The sequence below is a fragment of the Echinops telfairi genome, unplaced genomic scaffold (assembly GCF_000313985.2).
Source record: "Echinops telfairi isolate 266 unplaced genomic scaffold, ASM31398v2 ScPeMD7_1;HRSCAF=3_0, whole genome shotgun sequence".
Lineage (NCBI taxonomy): Eukaryota > Metazoa > Chordata > Mammalia > Afrosoricida > Tenrecidae > Echinops > Echinops telfairi.
Genome location: NW_022103896.1, coordinates 38,330,911 through 38,347,791, shown reverse-complemented (window position 1 = coordinate 38,347,791; position 16,881 = coordinate 38,330,911). Strand labels below are relative to the sequence as shown.

The 16,881-nt window shown below is 46.2% G+C and overlaps 2 protein-coding genes across 2 annotated transcripts in view; one reads left to right on the top strand and one right to left on the bottom strand.

Moving 5' to 3' along the window:
* Window positions 1-10,000, bottom strand: part of SNX31 (sorting nexin 31) — a 48,368-nt gene extending 38,368 nt beyond the window's left edge. The window contains exons 1-3 of the mRNA XM_004697691.2: window positions 9,980-10,000; window positions 8,280-8,394; window positions 6,480-6,544 (exon numbers count right to left, since the gene is read on the bottom strand). Of these exons, the coding sequence (XP_004697748.1) occupies window positions 6,480-6,544; window positions 8,280-8,394; window positions 9,980-10,000 (201 nt within the window). The remainder of the gene's footprint in view (window positions 1-6,479; window positions 6,545-8,279; window positions 8,395-9,979) is intronic.
* Window positions 10,001-15,833: 5,833 nt separating this feature from the next.
* Window positions 15,834-16,881, top strand: part of LOC101642303 (60S ribosomal protein L29-like) — a 15,329-nt gene continuing 14,281 nt past the window's right edge. Inside the window, exon 1 of the mRNA XM_013006865.1 lies at window positions 15,834-15,844. Coding sequence (XP_012862319.1) covers window positions 15,834-15,844 — 11 coding nt within the window. The remainder of the gene's footprint in view (window positions 15,845-16,881) is intronic.

The window sequence follows — 16,881 nt, the reverse complement described above, 5'->3', positions numbered from 1 at the left end:
AAACCGTCTCCATGATCCTTGGCAGACCCAGAATGCATAGACTCTAGTTTACAACATTTCCAAGCATCCTCAAAAGTCCATGGAACCCAGTCAAGGATGGTTTTCCTGCAGCACAAATCAGAACGGCGGCAACGGCAAGGCCAGGGTGGTCACTACCGGGCAAGGAGAGCCCAGCTGAGGGCCCGACAGGGCTCTTACCACTTTCTGGGAGGCAAAGGAGGATGTTCAGAGTCAGAGGCTGGGGGCAAACTGGAGGACCTGTAAGGTTCTTGGGATGGAGTGTTCTAGAAGGTCAAGGACACCCTGGACATCCATCGGAGTTTATGAACTCCTGGGCTGAGGGGAATACCGGGTGCTAGAAACGGCTGCCATCCACTTGCCTCTGACTCATAGCCCCCCAGATTGGACAGAGGACAGCTGTCCCTAAGGCCAAGGCTATCGGCTTTACAGACAGCCGCATCCATCTTCCCTGGAGTGACTGGTCGGTTGGAAGGGCCAGCCCGGCAGTGGACAGCAGAACCACCAGGACAGGACTCCTTACAGTTCCCACAGAGAGTGGAAGTCCAACAGGAGGCATGGCCTCCCTAGACAGGCCAGTGGCTTGCCAGACTGAGCCTCACAGGGTAGCCGCTTCCTTGCCGTGAACTTTCCCCAGCACCTCCAGTATACAAGCCTGTCGGCACAGAATGTGCTGCATCTCTGGCAGGCGGGGGCTCCCAGTTTTTCTCATCTCAGTTATCACCAGAGAACTAAACTCGAGTGCCCCCAAGCCATGTCATGAATTCCCTTGCTCCTCGGTGTTTAGAATGGCATCAGTCGTGAATCGTACCAGAGAGACCGGAAATGAGATGAGTCACTTGTGATTACCTGCTCAGAGACTATCTAAAAGGACCTCTTTTAGTGAAAAGAATATGAGCATCTAGCCAGCCTTTCTCCTCCTGGATACCAGGTTGAAGGAGGGAAGATTTAAACAGTCAATGGGACAATACTTTGGGGAACATGGAGTTGGGGTTCAGGTAAGCTGACCAGGTTTCCCCTCCATAGGCAGTGCCTTCCCTTTCCTCAGGCCTGCTGAGCTCACAGGCTCCACAGATTAGGCATCTTTACTGGGCTTTGTCGGGGACTCAGGCACACTGGTGAAGGCAGGGCCCAGCTCCCAAACCTGACCACAACCACAAATCTACTTTTCCTGATTTATCATCAAAGGGAACATTTCACTTGAAGTTTTACCTTCCATCCTCCAAAAGAAGAAGAAGACGAACAAAGGTAACTCACTGGTGAGATTTTACAAAGCAAGCTAGGTTCTCACTTAACAGTTTCTCAGAATTTGTAACTCAGAATGCTCAGTTTCATATTCTACATTAAATCAACATTCTCATAAAAAAAAAAGGAACTCATTGTCATTGAGTTGATTGAGTCCGATGGTTCCCGCAGTGGGTGATCCTGGCCACCCACCACCCACCCCCAGGGGCACTAGAACAACCTATTGGAGCTACGAAAGCAGATACCTACACTGTATCCTACATTACGGGCTGCGGAACAGAACACTACCACTTTCCAAATTCAAAGCAAGCATCATGATTCATTCTATCTGCATCTGTGGGCAAGAGTATATCATGAAGAAGAAGTAGGAGAACCACGTACTTATAATACACAAAATGTCAGAACTTGACACTAATAATTGTGCACTGTTCTGCTTCACATGTGACAGCCCAAAATAAAACCCATACGGCATAGACCCTTATCAACCCCCACTTTTCAGATGAGGTAAAGGTCTGCAGACGTTCAATCATCCGTCAAGGACACACTGTGAGTCGATGGAAGAGGAGCACTCAGGGTTGGTTCTGCACAACTTTAGGTTTTCTGCTCTATAGAATATGAGTGTATCTCCCGGCTGGCCCACCATGGTTCTGGAATTATCCCAGCATAGTTATCAGAGCATGCCTTTTACTCTCAAAAGTCTCCCAACTTGGATGATAAATATTACAGCCACATTAGTTCTAAGCCACTGTCATGTTGCCTTCCTCCATGACGATAAGTTTTTGTCTGTATGGAACGATCTGTCACCTCCTTGATCGCTCTATGTGTGACTTTTCATACAGTTTATTGGCTTCTTACTATCACTATTGGCCTTCGAATCAGCAAATGCTCAACCACTTACGAGGTTTTGCCTTCCAACACCCAGTGCTGAAACAGCCCACGTCCCAGCATCCTTTGAGAACCAGTCAAAAACCTTCCACAGAACGCCAGAGCCACTGGTCCCTCCTCCAAGGACGGGCTTTCTTCATGCCCTCACACCTGCCTCTGAGCCTTCCAGAGGAGCTTTGAAAGATTTCCCTCCTTCCCCTTCAGCTATGGCAACTTGTGGATTGGAAACATAGCAGTGCGCTCCCCCCCCCCCACCCCACCCCCACAACTGGCTGAGATAGAGATAGGCCTTCAGGTTGATTCTGACACAATGTGACTACAGACCAGAGAACACTTGCCCCTAGGGCATAGGGCTCTCCAGGCTATAAAGCTTCTATGGAACTGCATCTATCTCCCTGAGAGGGAAAGGGTGTTCAAAGCACGGACCTTTTGGTTAGCAGCCCAAGCACTCAACCATTGTGCCACCAAGGGGGGGAGGGGGGGAGGGACGCAGTAAAAGGCTTCCCAAGAGCAACAGTCCTGCATCACCCTGTCCTAGACGCGTCTTTGCTAGATCATGGGCTCTTAGCGATGTTTGGCCTGCACTCACAAACCCCTCTTACCTCAGGAGAGAAGCAAGACAAAACAAAACACCTCTCAAAAGGAAGGGAAAAAATGAGATCGCTTTTTGCTAAGACCCTGAAGGAAAACCTAGCATTCACTCCTTCAGGACCTCACTGCAACTCCTGACTCAAACTATTGCAGGCCAGCATCTAACTGACCGGCCGAAGCCGTTTTAAAATGATAGACAGGTGGGGCCAGAGCGACACCTGTACAAGGTGAGTGTAATCCATGCCCCTGGAATGCACATGGAAAAAGTGTCGATTTTGCAAATATTTTGTTACACATTTTCCCACAACAAGACAATTTAAAAATGACGGAAGACAGAAATATTCCCTGAAGTCGCCCAGGCCCAAACAATAGCTTACTTGGTCCGGAATGCCGGCCTGGAGCACTGTGCTGTTGTAAAGAACATTCTCAGTGGGATCAGAGTGACAAGAAGACGCAAACTCTTGGAGGGGAAGTGTGAGGGGGCTGCTCACGGGGAGGGGCAGTCAGTGGCGGGGTGGTCTGCACAGCTGGAGGAAGGGAGCCAGTGTGCTGAGCTGTGCATCTAGACCTTGTGGGAGGGGTGTCTGCTCAGCTGTGTATGCTTTCAACAACAACACAAATAGACTCGTTTCCTTAAATAAAGGAATCCCTAAAGAAAAATCCAGAGAAGCGATTATACAAATGCATGTTTCCTTATTCAATTCTTCAGTAAAAGAAGAGTGAAGGGGTAGGTGGATTGGCACAGCAGGCCAGGGTCTAGAGGACCCTGAAATCAGAGTGCGGGTTTCATCAAAAAGCCAAAAGGGAAAAATAACGACAATAATAAAAGAAGCCGAAAGGAACCCCTCAGGAACAATAATGGGAGTAGCGATGCCATGTGGGTGGGGCCAGAAAGGTGGAACCGATCGCAATGATCGACACATAACACCACCACCACCACCCCACCCCCGAGGGGAACAACCAGAAACATGGGTGAAGGGAGACAGCGGACGGTGTAAGATATGAAAATAATCATAATTTATAATTTATCAAGGGACCGCGGAGGAGGGAGGGAAAAAGAGGAGCTGATACCAAGGGCTCATGTAGAAAGAAAATGTTTTGAGAATGATGATGTGATGGCAACAAATGTACAAATGTGCTTAACACAATGGATGGATGGATGGGTTGTGATAAGAGCTGTAAGAGCCCCAAATGGAAATGATTTTTTTTTAAATCTAAAGGGGAAGGGGAGAAATAATAATAAAAGAAGCCAAAGAGAGCCATGATGGTCTAGACCAAGGGAATGTAGGGGTGGCAATGGTGTAAGAGAAGAGCCCTTGTGGCATAGTGGCTATGTGCTGGGCTGCTAACCAAAAGGTCAGCCGTTTGAAGCCACCAGGTGCTCCGAGGGAGAAAGATGAGGTTTTCTGCTCGTGGAGAGAGTTGCGGTCTCAGAAACCCAGGGGGGCCGGCCTGCCCTATGCTATAAGGTTGACTCGGTGGCAGTGAGTTTGGTTGTGCTTCAGGTGGTGTAAGGTGGTCTGAAAGAGGAAATGGAGAGGGGCAACTGCAGCCATCACTTTTGAGGGACCGAGGGACTGGGTTAGACCACGGTGGTCAAGAAGAGTCAGCCAACTGCTTGGACTCCAAGCAGGCGGCCTGGTATTAACCTCGGCGGGCTAAGCCTCCTTTCTGTGCTCCTTCGTGCAGCGGTGACATGAGGACAGGAATCGCCTCCCTCTGAAGACTGTCGTGGGGAGTCTAGGGAGGTAAGAAGCGTGGAACTCGGAGCAAGGTTCGCTGCCGCCACTCAAAGAGCAGCTTCCCTGCTGTTGTTAGCAGGAGGGGTGCGAGGAAGTAACTGCTCTTCGATGCGGCTGACTGGCTACGGGTCAGAAAGACGGCAAAGAGAACGACTCAAAGAGGCTGTCACCACTCAGATCCCACCTGACACCGAGTTCGCCATGTGAGGGGGCTTCGAAAGGTCACAAGGGAAAAAAAAACTCCATTGTCTTTTAGCTCCATTTTTTTTCATAAACGTTTTGAAGCTTATCTTAACCCATCTCTTGAATGCACCCATGTCTGTCCATCTCCCCTTCCAGTGCCGTATTCTCAAAGAGCATCTCTCCTCTCTGAGAATTCCACAACTGCCTGCTTGCCGGGTTCCTCGCTCCATTCTTCCCATTCACAACACATGCTCCATAAAACTAAACAAGCATTGCCATCGAGTTCCTTGTGATGCACAGTGACCCCATTGGACAGGGTTAGAACCGCCCCTGTGGGTTTCTGAGACTGTAACTCTTTATGGGAGTAGACAGCTCTGTTGTTCTGGCTCCGTACAGCAGCCCAAAGATCCTTTTCAAGAGGCACGTTTATTTTAAAATGTCCCTCTTTTGCTTAAAAGTCTATTTGTATTGTCCTTTCGAGCTTTGTATTGTCTGGTGGCTTTGTATTGTCCTTTCGAGGACAGAGAAGAGTCCTGATAGCTTGGTGGACTACACACTAACTACTAGGCGGGCAGATCGAACCCACCCAGCTGCTCCACAGGAGAGAAATGAGATGGTTGGCCCCCATACAGATTTACAAATTCAGAAACCCACAGGGCAGTCCTACGCTGCTGTATAAGGTCACTATGAGTCGGAATTAACTTGAGGGCAGTGAATTCGGTGAGGTTATTTTTGTTTGGGAGCAAGGAACACAACTGTTTTCTGTTGACCTCCAAGTCCCTCAAAAACTGCCTCTCTCCCTGGCCCCCTTCCTGCCCAGCCTTATGTTGGTGCAACTCCTCAACCCCCTCCTGCAGCTGAGGTCCTGTGAGGCTGTACGGCACTGCCCCCAGGTCATCCCACCTCCCCTTAGGTTCTCTGAGCCAATCAGCAAACATTCCTTAAGTACCGACCGAATAAGCAATGCCAAGATTTCTGTAGCAGGATACTAGAAAAATGGCAGCAGCCCTGATGAGCAGATATTGTCCGGGAGGGTGGGGGAAGAGGGGGTGAGGAAGGGAAGGTGAGACACTGCCTTTTCTACACCTTCTCCTTAGGATGTGCCCCATCCAGAGCTAACCTAAATAAATAGACCACGGCAGCCCTATACAATGCTACCCCCATGCCTTGGGGACAGCTGGCTGCAGGATGAGAAGGCATCTAACCCAGGTTGAGCCCAGCTTCTCGGTTCTAGAGGTTTAGAATTAAGATAGAAGTCGACAATAATAATTGTAGGAGTTTCCAAAGCTGGCACCCTGCACAATCACCTGGGAAGAGGAAGACTGTCCACAAGAAGGACTGCCCTAGTGGCTGCAGTAGCCCAAAGAGCTGACAACGCCACATTTAGATAACTTTACCACCGCACCCGCTCCGAAAGACAAGTCAGGCTTGCCCATCTCTTCCTACGTGCATTAAGACACACACAAAACAACAGCAGCACCTTCCTTGCTTTCACTGGGGACAATTGGTCGATGGCCATTTTTTCAGTTGTATCTCGTGGTACACTCAGTAGAGTAAGATCAAGCCATCCGGTGTGACCCACGGAGGCTCTCAAATACAAATGTATTTTAAGATTCTGACTTGCCGAATCATCTCTCTTGGCTTGCTACAGTTTGTAGAACCTGCCATTCGTTCGATACAACTCGGATCTTGCCCAAGAGCCCAGGTTCTGTCAGGAGGATGGTCAGAGGCACACTTACCCATGCACTTGGGTGTCGAAGTAAAAGCCATGCTTTGCAGAGAAAGAGTGGCCTTTTTAAAGAAAAGCGAGCTTACCAGCTGTAATTGTTTTAAAAACTCAACGAAGACATCGCTCCTCAGCACGTCCGGGTCCATGGGTACTGAAAAACAAGGACAGTGCGCTGCGTTAGCAGGGGCTTGGTCTGGGTGTTCTTTATCAAATCCTCCTTTGCTCCAGGGGCCCTCCAGCCTGGCCAGGGTGCTGCTGCCTCCCTGACGGCAATGGAGCTGGCACCCTCACCCAGACTTGGAAGTCCACAGGGCCTGCCTGCCTCCGGGCAGCCCTGACAGTCAGGTGAGTCCATCACAGGACCCAGGGTGACTGTGTCCACAGGAGTCTCGCTTGATTCAGGTACACACTGCGCCTGCCCACCTCCCTGCTTGATAGCCATCTCACTGTATCCTTCCAACACCGTTATGACCTCATGCTAACGGTCTTTCTCATCCAGATGATGTGTCTTTGTCTGGCTTGTCAAGACGTCATCAACGTCCTCCTTAAATCCTATTTGAGATTTGAGGGTTTCTTTTGTACCCTAAAACAGGTATGTGTGCAACATAAGCTTAGAATCATTAGCACCGGGATTCCCGGGGGTGGGGAAAGCTGTTGAAAAAGGTATTCCTGGGGAAAGGCCCAGGTCTGATAGAGACTGGCGGAACCCCTAAGACTGGGACCCTTCCACACCCTTCCCGTTGGGACCTGAGCTTACCAACACGACTCAGAGGTCAGCCACGTAACAGATAGATCTGAACGGTAAACGATACCACGGGAGCTACGCACTCCTTACAACCACGAACCACACAGGATCAAAATACAACTCTTCCATCCATGTCTCTCAACTTCCCGCTAAATAAATGGGTGGAGTCATGCAAATGAGGGGGCACGGTGAGACACTCATAGCTTGGTTAGGTTGCCATTTCTCTGGGTGAAAGAGGGACAAGTCTGAAACAGAACCAGAGGCATTCCAGAATCAACCAGGAAGAACGGCTTCCAGTGGAGTGCAGGCGAGGCCCCCACCTGAAGTGGTGGAAGCAGAAGATGGGGGAGAAAGGGGAGAAACAGGGAACTGATCGCAATGATTGATGTATAACCTGCCCACACCCCTCCCCCACCAGAGGGACAAACAACAGAAACGTGAGTGAAAGGAGACAGCGGACAGTGTAAGACATGAAAATAATAAGATTTATAATTTATTAAGGGTTCCTGAGGGTGAGAGGGTGGGTAAGGGAGGGAAAAAAGAGGAGCTGATACCAAGGGCTCAAGTAGAAAGAAAATGTTTTGAAAATGATGATGGCAACCTATGTACAAATGTGCTTGATACAATGGATGTATGGATTGTTGTAAGAGTTGTAAGAGCCCCCAATAAAATGATTTTAAAAAATAAAGAAAGAACGTGACACGCTATTTCACACCCACTTCCTTTTGATCAGAATGTACTTACTGATTCCTGGGGCAGAATGTCTATTGGGTCTCATGGCTCAGGAGCAAATAACAGTTCTTGGACTTCAATCAACAAACCCAACACGCCGCACCAGAGTGTTCATCGAGCATCAGGTATTTGTTAAACCACATAGAAGGGTCACCTGTTCCATTGATAGGAAATGTGCCCATCTATAGAGGTTGCCAGGAGCTGGGGGGGAGGCTTTGGGAACTAGTGACTGGGTGTAGGGCTATGAGGCTTCTTTGAGGAGGAGAGCAGTATGTTGTAAAGTTAAATTTTGACCATGAGGGACAGTGTCTAAGACGGTCAAATGATACGATTTAAGCGGGTGACTTTCATCATGTGGAACAGGCCTCAATGAACTATGAAAGAATAAAACGAAACACCAAATACATACGGTTTTGCAAATATTGTTCCAGCTGTTTCCTCCTCTCATCAGCCATCAGCGCGGTCATTGCGAGATAGTACTTGGGCGGAAAGGGCGGCAGAGAGTCCCCGAAGTCCCGCCTGAGCTGAGAGAGGCAGAAACACACAGGCAGAGGCTGGCTGAGGGACGGCAAGTCAGATCCCAGCAGTTTATTTAAAACTATACCTTGCCGGGAGGGGGGCCACGAGGAATACAAAAGGGTCACGTGGTTTTCTTAAGGAGGAATTTGTGGCAGTGCAGGTTGCCCTGCCTATCTGATAGCAGAAACTTTGTAAGTCATAATAGTGTGCAGTGAAGAAGCATTTATAGGGGGAAATTTTTTAACATTCTCAGATCCAAAGAAATACCCTGCTAACTGACACCAAACAGCTCAGAAACCCTGAGCTCACAGGAACGTCCAGTGTTCACAGACCCAGTCCACGGCCTGGGCGGCTCCGGGCTGGGCTGCCGGGTGTGGTTTCCGAGCAAGAACTTCAGGCACCGCCTTTGGAGTGCGCGAGGCCCCTTTAACTGCTGCTGTTAAAACATCTGACCGCAAGTTTCATTTTGTTTTTTTGAGTTTTTAGGGTTTTGCTTAGTAAAAGTAAAAATCTTCTTTGGATTTCTTTTTGGTTATCCAAAAAGGTACTAATGTAGGTCTTTCGTGAACATAAAGAGACAAAAAAGCAAACTTTCTACGGCAAGAGATACCTGTGTCTGTTTCCAGAGATTGATTGGATACGCCACTGACTGATCACTCCAGTCTGTGTTTGGTGGGTTTCGTCTGTTTTTATTTTCCATTTGTTTTATAATACAGTATTTCCTAAATTCATTCCACTGTAATTATCTACGATATCAACGATGACAGTTAGGAACTTAATTCCTCAACTCACCCCATCTCCACCACCCGCAAATCTCAACTGAGTGTGTTTATAACAGTTGTGGGAACACTGGCCACTTGGGCCTGTTGAGACGTAAAATATTGCTAGTCTGAATTAAGATGTGCTGTATGTGTTTTTAAAAAAATAAGAAAGGCACAACAGATTTCAAACTCTTAACACAAAACTTGCTGCATTAATAATTTGTGTATTGATTACTATATATACCTGAGCATAAGCAGACCCGAATATCTGCCGAGGCACCTAATTTTACCACAAAAACTGCATTAAGATATGACATCAGACAGTTAAGATAAAACAAAATAAGAATAATTTATAAATTATCAAGGGTTCATGGGGGAGAGGGGAGCAGGGAAGGAGGGGAAAAAATGAGGTGCTGATATCAAAGGCTCAAGTAGAAAGCAAATGTTTTGAGAATGATGAGGGCAACAAATGTACAAATGCGCTAGACACAATGGATGTATGTATGGATTGTGATGAGTTGTATGGCCCCCAATAAAATAAATTTTTTTAATGTGCTGAAAAACTTGGCTTATACATGAGTACATACAGTATAAGCTGAAGTGGCAATATTTTAGATATACTGGGTTTTTTTAAAAAACATTTTGTTAAAATACATTTCACCCATTTATATGTTTTAATTTAATGTTTTAATGTGGCTACCATCAAAGTTAAAATTACATATGTGACTTGCATTGTATTGCTATTAGGCTGTGCTGATCGTTACATAATTCCTATAAAGCTTACATATGATCCCAATAGAAACACTGTCGCCTCTTCCCTCCCACTCACCAACGTGTCACCCAAGATCATGGTAGCTGTTCTTTTCATATAAGCCGAATAGTAGGTGGAGGAGCCCTGGTAGCAAAGTGGGTTATGCACTGGGCTGCTAACCCCAAGGTCAGCAGTTTGAAACCTCCAGCAGCTCCACAGGCGAACAGCGAGGCTTACTACTCCTGCAAAGGATTCTAGTCTGCCCTATAGGGTTGCTATCAAGTTTGGAAATTGTGGATATACCCAAAAAACGTGGTTTCTTTCTTTCTTTGAATTAAGAAAACCAAGCGTTCATCTTTCTGCAGTCTAGTCCCCCAGCTTGAGAAGAAGGGGCAGCATCATTCTCTTAAAAGGGGAAAAGGCAACGGAGGCCCTTGGACTCAAGGCTGACACCCCCTAGTGTAAGAAGAAGGAGATGGCCGCTACCCTAAGGATGCCCGGTGAATGGTGACCTGGAACTACCACATCCTTACTCTTTTAATGCCCTCCTTGCTTCATGATGACATGTATTAATCCCGGAGGTGTGGCTCTGCTGTTGAGAATGAACGTCATTAAAAGTATTGCCCTATCACCAACCCTCACTGTTTGTGTAAGCAGTGTCCAGTCACTTAAGAGTTCCATCTGTACAAGCCAATAATTCGTGTATCGCAGCTCATAACTGGGCCGTGCTGGTCGAATTGCCTTTTCTCAACAGTGTTGTAAGTTCTCTACCATTGGCTGAACGAATGACACTATCAATATGTATAGTGCTTACACATCGGGCGCCTAATCCAAGGTCAGCGGTAGGAGGATGAGCTTTCTGCTGCTGCAAAGATTTACAGTCTTGAAAACTCACAGGGGCAGGTCTACCCTGTCCTATAGGGTCGCTGTGAGTCAGCTGATGGCAGAGGCAGTGATGGGGGAGGATTGTTAATGTTCTCTAACATAAAATGGCAACCAACGATGTCTCTCCAGTGAATCAGAGATAAATGTAAACCATAGATAGATGAATAGATTTTGGGCTTCCACTTAATTCTAGCCCCAGTCGAAGAACAATTCATTCTCATGACATGGCCCTGCTTAATGCTCACTCTCCTGAAGAGATCACTGAAGATATGGGTGCTATAAGCAAAGTGTAGTGAATAAACTAGATGACGCCTGGCTATTAGAAGGAATAGCGTCTGGGATCTTATAAGCTTGCTTTCAAACAAGCAGCCATCTCAAAGAGGTGTGAACTAAGTCCATATGGAAGAAGCACACCAGCCTGTGTGATTCAAGGATTGTAAATAGTAAAATCCAACTCCAAAGAATGCAATGGCATCAGTGTTTAAATTGTGAACACCTGGTTTGCAGAAGGCTATAGATGGCAGTAGAAGCTCAAAACCCATTTGCAGGGCCCACACGTGGTTTAGGTCTCCAGTGAATCTCCTCTGATCATAGTTGAAGAATGTGAATAGACCTGTTATCAGACAGAGAGCATTGCAAAGTGGATCATGACAGGTGTAGTTTAACCTAACTGGAGTTACCTAACCCTAGTTAGGTCCCTGGGGGCTGGAGCTGACTGGAGGGCACCTAACAGCAACAGTTAGGTTAAAATGTAATATCTTTTGATCTCCCTTTTGACCCATTTTACAGTTGCTTCAGCTTAGAGAGAAAAGTGACAAAGAGAGACACGTGGAGTAAGCCCCTGACCACAGAGCAGGGATATGAACAGCCTTGCTTTCAGCCACAATGCATTGGAAAGTAGACTTTTTGCAGATATACTTAGGTTAAAAATTAACATCTTAACATTTGATATCCCCTTGATCCACTTTAAATTTGTTCTAGTTTTTAATATTTTCAGTGTTCTTTTTGATGGAGCTTTTTATCTGTTTTACTTTGTTAAATTAAAAAAAATTTCTGTCTATGAAATCAGATAGGTAAATCTATAGAAACAGTAACTGGATGAATGGTTCCTTGGGGGAATGGCAGGGGCAGTTGGGGGGAAATGGGCACAGTATAAGATGAAGAAAATGTTCTGGCCCTGATTGTGGTCATGATTGTATAATTCTTCTCACTGTGATTGAGCTATTGTATGATATGAGAATGCTATGCCGATAAAACCGTTTTTAAAAAAACAAACAGGAAAAGAAAATCACTCAGAAACCCAATCAGGCCTAACGTGGTACATCAGGAGCCAGGGAGCAAGGGCCTGAAGCTCTCACTGGCATCAGTGGTCGAGATAAAACAAACCAAGGCCATTTAAGTTGTTTGCCTGGAGGTAGTTGGGTTAAAATGTAATACCTTATCATTTGATCTCCCTTTGATCCTTTATAAAGTTGTTTTGGCTTTTAATGTTTGCTTTCTTTTGATTGAGGTTTTTCCTGTGTTTTGTCTAGTCCTTAAGTGCTGGGTTTTGTATGTTTGTTGGCTTTGCTTCCTGTTTGTGTTTTATATGGTTTTCTGCATAGGAAATCCAGGGTAGGTAGATCTATAGAGGCAGTAACTGGATTGATAATTGCCTAGGGGCATGGCAGGGGATGGTGAGGGAATGAGGTGCTAACAATAATGAGTATGAGAAGAAAATGTTCTGAAATAGATTATGGGCATGATTACACAAATCTTCTTATTATGACTGAATGATTAAATTGTATGATATGTAAAGTATATGCCAATAAAATGACTTTAAAGAAATTGTTTGCCTGAAACTTGCAGCCATTCAAGTTAGCATAAAATATCCCATAGCAGTCATTCTATTTCCCTGGAGCTCCAGGAATTTCCCTCCCATGCCTGAGATTGTCAAAAGGCATCCTGCTAGAGCAGGGGCCCAGGCAGGGCTATTCAAATAACCAGGGATTGACACACCCATCGGTGTGAATGTCATTAAATGGAAGCAGAAATTTTTCTTCTTTGCATGCAATTATTTCTTGATTAACTGATTAAGTGATCTTTAAAAGGCAATTGTCTTCCTTGGCATGTGTTCATGAATGTCGCAGATGCTCTCAAATTGCTTCTAATCACAGCTGCCTCGGGCCAGTGGGGCTGTCTGTGTTTTCCAGCTGCGGGAAAGCATGGAGGGATGTGCCTACCTGAGGCCTGCGCTGGGGAGAATGTCAACAAGGATTAAGGTGGTAATACCCATCACCAAGCAGAAACCCTGCCAGCATGTTTTGCAACCTGAGCTGACATCCTAAGGAATTTGTCCCTGCTCTTCAAAGAGGAGAAGATAAATGTGCTTTCTTCTGGGCTGAGCTTGCCCAGAGGACAATCATCAACTGACATGTTCTTCAACTCTTCCGAAATAGAACTTATCTTAAAAAATAATAATAATAATTTCACAGGCATAGAAGTCACTTTTCATACAAGTTAATAGCTCAGTCATACTAAGAGGAGTTGTAAAATTATCTCCACAATCAATTTTAGAACGGTTTCTTCTTTCGTGCTCATTGTTACCTGTAGGCCATTCCCCAACCTCTCCTGCTATGCCCCCCAAGGAGCCATTCAGGCAGTCACAGTGTTCCATGGGTCTCAGCAACTAGTTTTGTTGTCAGAACAATTGTGTAGAGAATTATCTGATTCCAAGGTGCCCTTGGAAGGGTTAAGGGTTAAGGGTTAAAGGGTTAAGCACCAGGCCACTAATCCAAAGGCTGATTCAACCCCATCCAGCTGTCCTGTGGGGGAAAAGGCCTGGGAGACTTGCTTTCATAAAGATTACTGCCCCCAAGACCCTATGAGACACTTCTACGTTGAGATGTGGAGCCACTATGACTCTAAATTACTCCATCTGCACTTAGCTGCCCTGAGTAGATTACAACTCATAGCGACCCTATAGGATAGGGTAGAACTGCCCCTGTGGGTTTCTGAGACTGTCACTCTTTACTGGGGCAAGTATTGGTGGTGATGGTGGGGAGGTTAGAATGCCTCATCTTTCTCCCGGGCAGTGGCTATGGTTTCACACTGCTAACCTTGTGGTTAGCAGCCCAATACATAACCACTCCACCATCCAGTGTGCAAAATGACTCAATGGCTCCTAATTAACAACAGGTTTCACCATGAGGCGGGATCAGCTTGAGGACACAAGACAACAGGATCCAGCCCAAACTGCGCTGCAAAAAACAGTCTCGTTTGTCTGTTTAAGAAGGTCATATTCAGATTGTGTGTGTGTGTGTGTGTGTGTGTGTGTGTGTTTTATCCCAGCAGTCTCCTCCGGGCCATTCCAGAATAATGATGACCTGGGACAAGTGGAATTAAGACACAAACTGTATCCTTTCCAGTCTTTTTCTCCTGTTGTGTCATTCACGGCCCCCTTCCCAAGTTCCCTGTGGCAAAAATCCAGATTCACCAGCTGAAGGACCACAGCAAATCAGCATGTTCCCAACTGTCCCTCAAAGCGGATCTGCAGCATCATCGTTGATGTTGTCACCCTCCACCATAACAGATGGGGACCCTAAGGTTTGGGGACATGGACACGGGGTCCTACCGCCAATTATGGCAGAAGTTGGCCTCAGAATGTTCACCGCCACCATCACCATTGACTTCTGTTGTGGCAGGATTCTACTCTGTTATTAAAGTTTGGGGGTTCGCTTCCATAATCAAAGGAAACAAAATGTACCTGCAAAAAGAGGAACATGACAAGGTCTAAATCTTAACCTGGGAAAACAAAGGGATTAGAGAAAAGTATTTTGTACATCTGGAAGGAGCTTCCAAAGGAGGTAGGGTGCCGGGTTGGCCTTAAGAAATGGCTAGTGCCTGACAAGTGGGTCAGAAGCCAGGGTAGGGGACGTGAACTCGGCAGAGGTAATGAATCGATCAACCTAACAGGAAACGGAAGTTAGGGCGGGACAAGAGGCAGGAAGGTGGAGAGGTCAAAGAACCAGTCTGGTGGGGAGACGGAGTCAGTGTAGGTGGGTTGGCAGAGCCTCTGTCTCCCACTGGAATGTCCTTTGCCATTGTCCCTGACTTGCTTCATTGCTAAGACCAACATCGGCAAAGGATTTGCTAAGAGGCAAGTCTCCAACTGGGAGGGCCCACTGTTGCTCCCGCTAGCTGAAAGTAAAGAGGACTTGAAGCACTTACTGACCAAGATCAAGGACTACAGCCTTCGGAACAGATTAGGCAAAAATCCACAGGACTGGACCAATGAGCAACATGACAATAAGTGGGGGAGGGGGGGTAGTAACAGTGTCAGGTTTTCATTTTACTTGGATCCACAATCAACATTCATGGAAGGGGCACCCGGAAAATGAAACAAGCGACATATTGCATCCGGCAACCCTGCTCTTCAAAGACCTCCCTCTGTAAAGAGTTCAAGGCGACCCTTGGAGGACTAAGGGGCAACTTGTCTCAAGCCATGGTATTTTCCATCACCTTCTAGGCACGCGGAAGCTAGACGATGAAAAACGAAAGTCCAAGGAAGAACGGGCATGCTTGATCACAGGGTTGATGAACACTGTTAAATCGACCATGGCCTTCCGAAGAACCAACAGATCTCATCTTGGAAGAAGTACAGCCAGCCCATCTAGCTCAGAAGCAACAAAGCCCACATGGAAGAAGCACACCAGCCTGTGTGTCGAAAGGATCAGGTATCAGGCATCAAAGAACAAAAAAATCATATCATTATGAATGAGGGGGAGTGCAGAGTGGAGACCCAAAGCCCATCTGGAGGCAACTGGACATCCCCTTACAGAAGGGTCTCGGGGAAGAAACGAGCTAGTCAGGGTGCAGTGTAGGACGATGAAACATACAACTTTCCTCTAGTTCTTTACTGCTTCCTCCTCCCCACCCCACTATCATGACCCCAATTCTACCTTACAAATCTGGCTAGACCAGAGCATGTACATGGGTACAGATAAGAGCTGGAAACACAGGGAATCCAGGACAGATAAACCCCTCAGGACCAATATTGAGAGTAGCCATGCCGGGAGGGTAAGAAGAAGGTGGGGGGAGAAAGGGGGAACCAATCATAATGATCTACATATAACCTCCTCCCAGGGGGATGGACAACTGAAAAGTGGGTGAAGGGAGACATTGGTCAGTGTAAGAACATGAAAAAAATCATTATAATTTATAAATTATCAAGGGTTCATGAGGGAGGAAGGGGAAAAAAGAGACACTGATACCAAGGGCTCAAGTAGAAAGAAATGTTTTGAAAATGATGATGGCAACAAATGTACAAGTGTGCTTCACACAATGGATGGATGCATGGATGTGATAAGAGTTGTACAAGCCCCCAATAAAATGATTTAAAAAACAAAACAAACAAAAAGAAGATCAACAAACAGACCGGGAACTATTTATAGGCTTTTCTTTTTTGTTGTTTTGATTTGCTTTGTTTTGTTTTTGTGTTTATTAGTGTTTTTACATGTCTATCTAGATAAGATAGGCGGGATAAACAATCCGGACCAGAAAACAACTGGATGGACAGTTCCTGGGGGGCATGGGAAAAGAGGAGTCTGGGAGAAAGGAAGGGGATAACCAACAAACCCAGGGGCAGGAGAACAAGTGTCTAAAACTGATGGCGAGGAGGGTACAGGATGCCAGGTGGGGCTTGATCAAGTGCAACGTAGCTAAGAGGAATTAATGAAATCCGAATGAAGGTCAAATGTGATAGTGGGACAAGAGGAAAGTAAAAGGAAATAGAGGAAAGAACTAGGAGGCAAAGGACACTGATAGAGGTCTAAATATAAGCATGTACATATGTAAATATATTTATATATAATGATAGGGAGATAGATCTACGTACATATATTTATATGTTAAGTATTAAGGTAGCAGACAGACATTGGACCTCTACTCAAGTACCCCCTCAACACAAGAACATTTTGGTCTAATAACCCATCATTCTGTGATGCTCCTCTTCCCTGACATGATCGCTGAAGACAAAATGGCTGCATAAGCAAATGTGGTGAAGAAAACTGATAATGCCCAGCTATTAAAAGATATAGCATGTGAGGTCTTAAAGG